At 47.6% G+C, this 7414-nt stretch overlaps 1 protein-coding gene across 1 annotated transcript; it reads right to left on the bottom strand.

Annotated features, from left to right (window-relative positions):
- Nucleotides 1-1353: 1353 nt before the first annotated feature.
- LOC139833706 (uncharacterized) lies at nucleotides 1354-1725 on the bottom strand. Its single transcript, XM_071824049.1, has one exon. The coding sequence runs from the start codon at nucleotides 1723-1725 to the stop codon at nucleotides 1354-1356; it is 372 nt and encodes a 123-aa protein (XP_071680150.1).
- Between the last annotated feature and the right edge of the window lie 5689 nt (nucleotides 1726-7414).

Genomic DNA, 7414 nt, shown 5'->3' with positions numbered 1-7414 from the left:
TTGCTGGCACGATCATTGTATGGAAAAAAAGAATCCAACCAATTCATATATGAGTAATTGCACGCAAAAAAATAGGAGTACTACTAATTCATATATGGATTGGAGGGAGTATAAAAAAAACAAGCTGGGAGTATACAGCCTACCTGGCTTGGCCGTGAAACGGGGCCGAACTCAGCTTCCGACGACCGGACTTGGGGCGCCACCGTCGTGGTGGTTACCGGGGAGACGTTTGAACCGCCGGCCCTGTGAGATGTAAATAAATGGAAAAAACAGTTAGAAAATAAGAATGAACTGGAGGACACGCCGCTAGAAACCTACCCGGACGAACCCTCGCCCACTGGCTCGCTCTCCATCAAATAGAGGATAGACTGATCTGCGAGAATGCTCAGGCGATCATAAGTGGCCATACAACGATGCGCTAGCTGGCTAGATGTGAAGTTTTTCTCGGCGGTCCTAGTCCTCATCGTCTTCCCTAGGATATCCTGCCGCCGGGCCGCCCGGCTCAATGGAGCCATGGCTTGCGAGGTACTTTACTAGTAGTTAGGGTGGAGGGCTGGTGAAGGCTAGTTACTAGCTACCAGGAGAACAGAAAAAGAAGAAGGGTGGAAGGCTGGTCAAGGCTAAATCTTACATACACCCAGAAAAGACCATCATGCCCTCGCGGGGCTTCTGAGCAATTAGGCAAGATAGGGTACCTTCCCGAGGAAGCATCTAGCACCCAAGCCGATGGACTGCGCGTTGAACAATGGTTACAATATGTGTAAAAAGAAAAGATAACAAGGGAAATGCCTGGCAGGGTCTAGAGGTGCATTTAATCGGACATGGGATTTCCATATTTTACACCATAGACTCATAGAGTATGTGAACGTAAACACAAAATACAATCAAGCGCTTAGTGTTTACATAAAGGGCCCTAACGGAAGATAGGAAACGCAAGCAAGTCCCTCTCCGCCAAATAAGATCATATATCGTCGTTAGGGCCGCCCTGGTGAAATCCTCTGAATGAAAAAAGCCCATAGTTGGCAACCTAAACCCGCCGCTCTAGTCCGAATAGGAACTTCCGTCCGACAACAACCTTTTGACAACAAAAATTAATTAATTCAGTAATGCATACTCCGCAATTTCAATTAGATAAACACGAATATTAAGATAGGCGCATGTATCACCTATCGATGCGAACCCAGATAGTCGGCTCCGCGCACGGTTGAAACCATCTCGACGACCAAAGTAGTTCCGACGCTTTGGCGGCGCCCGGCGTCGTCGTGCTGTTCGCCCGAATAGTGGCCGTATGGTTGGGGCCCATGAAACCGATCTCAGAGCGATTAGGTGATGGCTTGCCGTGCGACGACATACTCACCTTGTACTCCGGCCACACGCACGAACGCACTCAACGGATAGGCTGGCCAGCACGCATCCATTCTCCGGATGGACTGTATATGTGTGCAAGACGAACACGGTACCATAGTTCCCGTAGAAGAATACCGGACGTCTTGGCTCTGGCGGTGCCAGCACCTGGATGATGAACGCCATCGCGGTGCCGTACGGGATCATGTCCACACAAATCGAATAGATTTTTCTGAGGTGGGCGATGAGCGCTGCTGGCGAGGCGGCGAAGTCGCAGCCGGCCTCTGTGCAGTCGCACGGGCCGTGTGGGCACGCGAGCTCGTGGTCGTGGAGCCCGTTGTAGGCGACCACGCTCCCACACCCGTCGTGGACGCACTCCATCCTCTTTAATCTGCTTTGAAGAGGATATTGATGGGGAGGGGAGGGGAGGGGAGGGGAGAGTGGAGAAGAACGATGGTGGTGGCTTTATTAATTCGGGCCTCACCGTCCCACCAGTTTGGCTAAAAAAGGTGACGCTGAATGTTTCACTGTCTATGTTTTCACACGCAGTACACCTTATATGATGGCCAAAAATGGGATATGAAGATTTTCTCGAATTATCAAAAAAATAGATTTATGTTTGACATATGTGTATGTTACTCAAAATTGAACTACATATTACGAATGGACGGTCAGCAATTTTGAGGGAAGAAAATGAATTTTAAATATTGAAATACTTTGAGTGTCTCTGTGTGAAGCCTTGCACTAAGATCATAGAAATTTCCATTACCCTTGTACGGATTGTGGGTCCTAAAAGTTGAAGTAATTTGACTCCAACAAAAAGAACTTCAATGAAAATAAAAATGTGGACTAGCTTGTGTCGTCATATGAGATATAGATGCTATAAAAATAACAAACTACAATCCCAAGGGTGATTTATATAAATCAAGTTTGATTTCTTGCTTTCATGTATGAGTTAATTTATTAACATGGCTTTCTACCCCCACCCCCACCCCACCCCACCCACACACACTCTCTCTCTCTCTCTCTCAAATGGGGGTGAGAGGAGAAGAAGGATGTTCGTAACTCAGGCCTCACCATCCTACCAGACTTTGGTCGATGCCCAAGACATCCATGACCTAAAAAGCCGACGTTGATTGTTTCATAGTCTACATTTTCACAAGCATTATACCATATATATTGGCCAAAATGTGATGTGTAGATTTTCTCGAATTGTACCGTATTTGGATTCATGTTTGACGTATGAGCGATTTTACTCAAAATTCAACTACATGTTCAAATTGCCAGGTCGGAAAATTTGAATGAAGAAAATATAGTTTAAATATTGAAATAACTGTGCATATATATATATATATATATATATAGGGTCGCACTATTTTGCAACCAGTGTTCAGAATATTATTCTGAGCACCGTCGTCCCTATAAGGAGGCGAGCGCGATAAAAAACGGAGAAAAAGTGAATCCTCCCCACACTCCGTCCCAACAAATTTCTCCACGGATCCCGAGCGCCGCCTCGGCCCTGCACTTCCGCTCCCCGCGGCGAGCTGATCCCCCGCCTCCCACATGCCGCCGGTGAGCCCCCCACGAAAGAATCCGCCGGGGCTTCACGCGCCGCCGCCCGGGATCCTCGCGCCGCCGCCTCCCTGGGATGCTCCCGTAGCAACTGGTGGTGCGCCCGCTGCGCTCGACCGCCGCCGGCCACGCGCCCCCGAGCGCCTCCAGCGACGCGCGCCCGTTCCGCCGCCGGCCACACACCCCCGAGCGCCGCCGGCCACGCGCCCCCAAAGGTGCTGCCTCTTGTGCTCCTAATTCTGGCGCGCCTAGCCAACCATCCACCGACGTTCAGCGCGGTTCGGCCTCCTTTCGCCACCGTGAAGGATCCCCCGCCGCCCAGGACCCTCGCCGCTCCAAGCCGCCCCGCCAGAGGTCCACGCTCTGGATAAGCAGCCTGCCTCAGGCGCTCAGGCCACCCGCCTGAAGCTACGGTGAGCCAGGTAGCAGGTAGGCAGTTGTACTCGCCGCCAGCCCGGCCTCGTCGCCGCTATCCGCCTGCCAAGTTCCGTCTCCGGCGCCAGCGGATACCACGATCTGAGCATGGTCGTTTTCTGTTTTCCCCATCGATCATTGTGTGCGCATACACAGGGTTGGTACGGCTGGGCATTTTTTTCTTCTTTTGCTGAAAAATGGGCAAACCGGTTCAGGGCATGACAGTAGATGCAACGAGAAGAGCACCATTCCCATGCCCAAATCGGCCCTCCTCTGCCTCCCAAAATCCACTGGCAGCTGGGTTGCTGCTGCTCGCACGCACTGATTTCCCTCGATTTGCTGATTTTGGTCGAACGCTGCTCTCGGATCTTTTGGTCGAGGCCTCTCTTATTGTGCAGGTCCTCGCGAGCTGGCCTTTTTGAAAAAAATTGTAAAACAGATTTTGGGCAGTTTGACACTTCGATTTTGGGCAGTTCGACACTTTGATTCTCGGCAGCTCACAAAGATTTTTGCTGGTGAAATTGCGTCAGTCTGCAACTGCCTTATGTGTGATTTTCGCTGCTGAAATCGTGTGATTCCCGGCAGCTCATAAAGATTTTATTTCAAATTTCTGCAGGTTTTTTCCTTCTTTCTTGTCAGCGGTAAGACATATTTTTAGGTGAACTACACGGTGTAGGAAAACCTGTTTGATATGGCCAAAAGACCGACGCGCGGCCACACTTCGCGTGTTCTGCGACGCTAGTTTCTTTCAGGTTGCAGTGTTCGTTTCTTGTTCGTCTTTTACCTGAACTTTTGTTTGGTATCAACCTGCACTTCCGTCCTGGCTGCTGCGCAAGTCCCTTCAGGCCTCCTGTCCGATAGCCGTGTCTTGTGAGGAATTGTCCCGCCCTGCCAGGCTGCCTCTCCTCTCTGTTTTTTGTTTGGGTTGTTCTTTTTCTCGGCTGTGTCTAAGACGTTTGTCTGAAACAAGGTACTCTCCATAGATTATTTAGTGTTAAGAAGTACAGGGGCCTTGGAATCGGCAGTGCAAGATTGCTTTGGGAATTTACTTGAAGGCAGTGCATCGGAATGACAGGTTTCTTGCGTGGGCAGTCCACGATCTGAAAACAGCTACAGAATTTTCGGTTAATGCATTATACTCGTGCTAGCGGCACGTCAAAGCTCCAGTTCCTGGGAGTGCTACGACTGGCCGCTCCCCCGCTTTGAGAATTGCAGACCGCCTGCTGCTCTTCGGCGAGATGGACATGGCATTCCCGCCGACCAGAGCGTACCGCCCCAGAAGCTCGCGCTGGCTCATATTTTTCTGTCGGCAGTATAGGCAACAAGAGAAAGAAGTATGATTGCTTAATAAAAAGATGTATACACATAATAACACACTCGTGAGCGTGCGCTGTCGCCGCTCTTTCTCTTTCTCTGCCGATGCTGTTCTGCTCTCTCTACTTCAGTACTTCACGTTGCTGCTGGTATCTCTCTCTGTTCCTCTTTTGAACATGGTCTTCTTTACATCTTATGAATTAATGAATCAATCCCAAAATTTTGAAAATTGATTAGTCTGTGGTGTATAACAATACTGTGGTTTTTAGTTTTGATGCACACCGCAGCGTGTGCGGGATGGGGCGGCCTCGAGTTCAGGCTGGAGGAGCACATGGAGACTAGCTAGGATAAATAACTGGCGCATACTGTATTTTGTCCTGAACAACGACCTATTATCTCCCAACACTCTTAGCTCCGTCCCTGACGCTCTCTTTTTCTCTATTTCTGTCTGTACCACAAGCTCAGTACACAGTTTTCCTTTTCGTTTTTTTTATAGGAAGTACATGCCCTGAAATTAAGTAAGTACAAGAACACGGTTCAATAAGTACATGTCACCTCGCTGATTAGCTAGAAAATTGTATCAAAAATTAAATCTGTTGAGAAGTACGGTTGGCGAGCAACCTAAACCAACAAATATCAAGAGAAGTATGGTTAACTAGATTAGACCCTACACATGTTAAAGCTAAGTACAATTTTCTGAAGAATTGAAAGTTGATCACATGGAGTACAAAAAAGTGTGATTGCAAAATTTGTAAAATGAATTGTTGCAAAACTGCGAAAAGCCTGCCGCCGTCCTTGAAATGCCCCTCCACGTAGAGCCTTACCGCGGCACTTGTCGCCCATGCACCTGCGTCTCCCTTGAAGTTGCGGGCCCCCTGCACCCCCCCACCCACCGGTGCTGGCTACTGCATCTCATGTGGCAGCCCAGCTGCAGCGCCACCGCCGAACTTCCTTCCCGCGGGGCTTGTACTTTTTTTACAATAATTTCTTATATTGTTTCATTGTGCTAGTAAACCGTGTTGCGTAACGTGGCTGCAAGTAGCTTCATCTGCATTTACGTTGTCCACTCGCACGACAAAGAAGGAGCCCTCAAAGATGTGACCATGACCCTAATGAGTGAGTAGATATCAGAAGTACAAGCGGTGTGGCAACTCCGACGGCCCTCCACGAACTACATCGACACCAGAGGCTAGCGCGGTAGGTTCGTGCACAGCGAAGCCCCTATTAATGATGGAATTTGTTTATCGTGAGTTCGTGACCGAGACATTAGCATTGAAGCCAACAAAGATGGAATTTGGGAAATCCTTCCCTATATGGATTTTTCTCTTAATTATATAGCAACTAGGCTAGGATGGATAACAAGGAAATAAAGACAGAGCGCGTATGTGTGGTGGTTAATAGGAGTAGCTACATTATAGCATATATTCTGTAGAAAGAGGTTTCACTGGGCAAAGTGTATCTATTCGTTATCTAATTCACTTGTCGTAAAGTGAAAGTATATATACGTAACTCACTTGTAGTAGCGATGAACCTTCTTTAGTTTCCACTATCTAATACTAAAACAACATAGGATAAAACGATCCAGCTGTACAATCATTTTACTCCAGCAGTAAATTGTTATAATCTCGACATGTGCCCATCCGAGATTCACCGCCCTGCCCCTTGCTCCCCACCGGACCGGGCCGCCTCCGGAGCAGGGGTCGCGGTCTCCCTAGCGCCGCCAGATGCCGCGGTCTCCCTCGCGCTCGTTCCCGTGGCCCTACGTCCGCCCCGTTCTCCCTCCTCGGAAGCTCTTCCCCACCGATAGCTTCCGTCGGCGAGATTCCAGGCGTGCCGCCTCTCGTGGCCGCCCACTCCTCCGCTCGGCCCCCTCCTCGGTTCCCCTTCACGAGGAAGTGCAAGAAAACTGAGAAAATCCAAATGTACATAAAAATAAAATAATCTCGCCATCCAGGAGGAAGTTCAAATACTTGTCGACAAGAAGTACAACCTTTCGATGCAAGCAGTACACCCACTAAATATAGGAAGTAAAAGAAAACCCACAAAATCCAGATGTAGAAAAAACAAAAATAATCTCATCATCTGTGAGGAAGTTCAAATACTGATGCTGAGAAGTAGAACCATTCGACACGAGAAGTACAACAACTTAATACATGAAGTACAAGAAATCCGACAAAATTTAAATGTAAAAAAAATCCTATCATCTGCTAGGAAGTACAACCAACGATTCCAAGAAGTACAAGCGGAAACTAGAGGAAGTACAAAGGTAACTACGAGAAGTACAAACTGTTCAAATAAAATTTTATCGGTTTTTCTGAACAGTTTTGTCAAACTGCTGCGTGAAGTACAACTGTATTGCCCGACAAGTACACCCTCATGCCGAGGAAAGTTCAATGCTCTATTTTTGCGAACGACCAAAAACCAAATATAGAAAAAACAAAATAATCATGTCATCCACGAGAAAAATCAAATACGATGTTGAGAAGTACAAACATTTGACGCGAGCAGTACAATCACTTATCATAGAAAGTAAGTACAATCACTTATTATAGAAAGTACAAGGAAACCGACAAAATCCAAATGTAGATAAAACCAAATAATCCCATCATCCTTGAGAAATTTAAAATACTTGACGATGAGACGTACAACTATTCGACACGAGTAGTACAAGTGCTTATTATAGGAAGTACAAGGAAACCGACAAAATCCAAAAGTAGTAAAAATGAAATAATCCGGTCACCCACGAGGAAGTTCAAATAGTTGATGACGA

This window comes from Lolium perenne, chromosome 7 (assembly GCF_019359855.2).
Source record: "Lolium perenne isolate Kyuss_39 chromosome 7, Kyuss_2.0, whole genome shotgun sequence".
Taxonomy (NCBI): domain Eukaryota; kingdom Viridiplantae; phylum Streptophyta; class Magnoliopsida; order Poales; family Poaceae; genus Lolium; species Lolium perenne.
Note: the sequence above shows the minus strand (reverse complement) of the source record. Positions and strands in the feature narration are given on the sequence as shown.

What these genes read in the sequence shown, in the direction of transcription:
- LOC139833706 (XM_071824049.1), bottom strand. Translation starts at nt 1,725, where the DNA reads ATGGAGTGCGTCCACGACGGGTGTGGGAGCGTGGTCGCCTACAACGGG.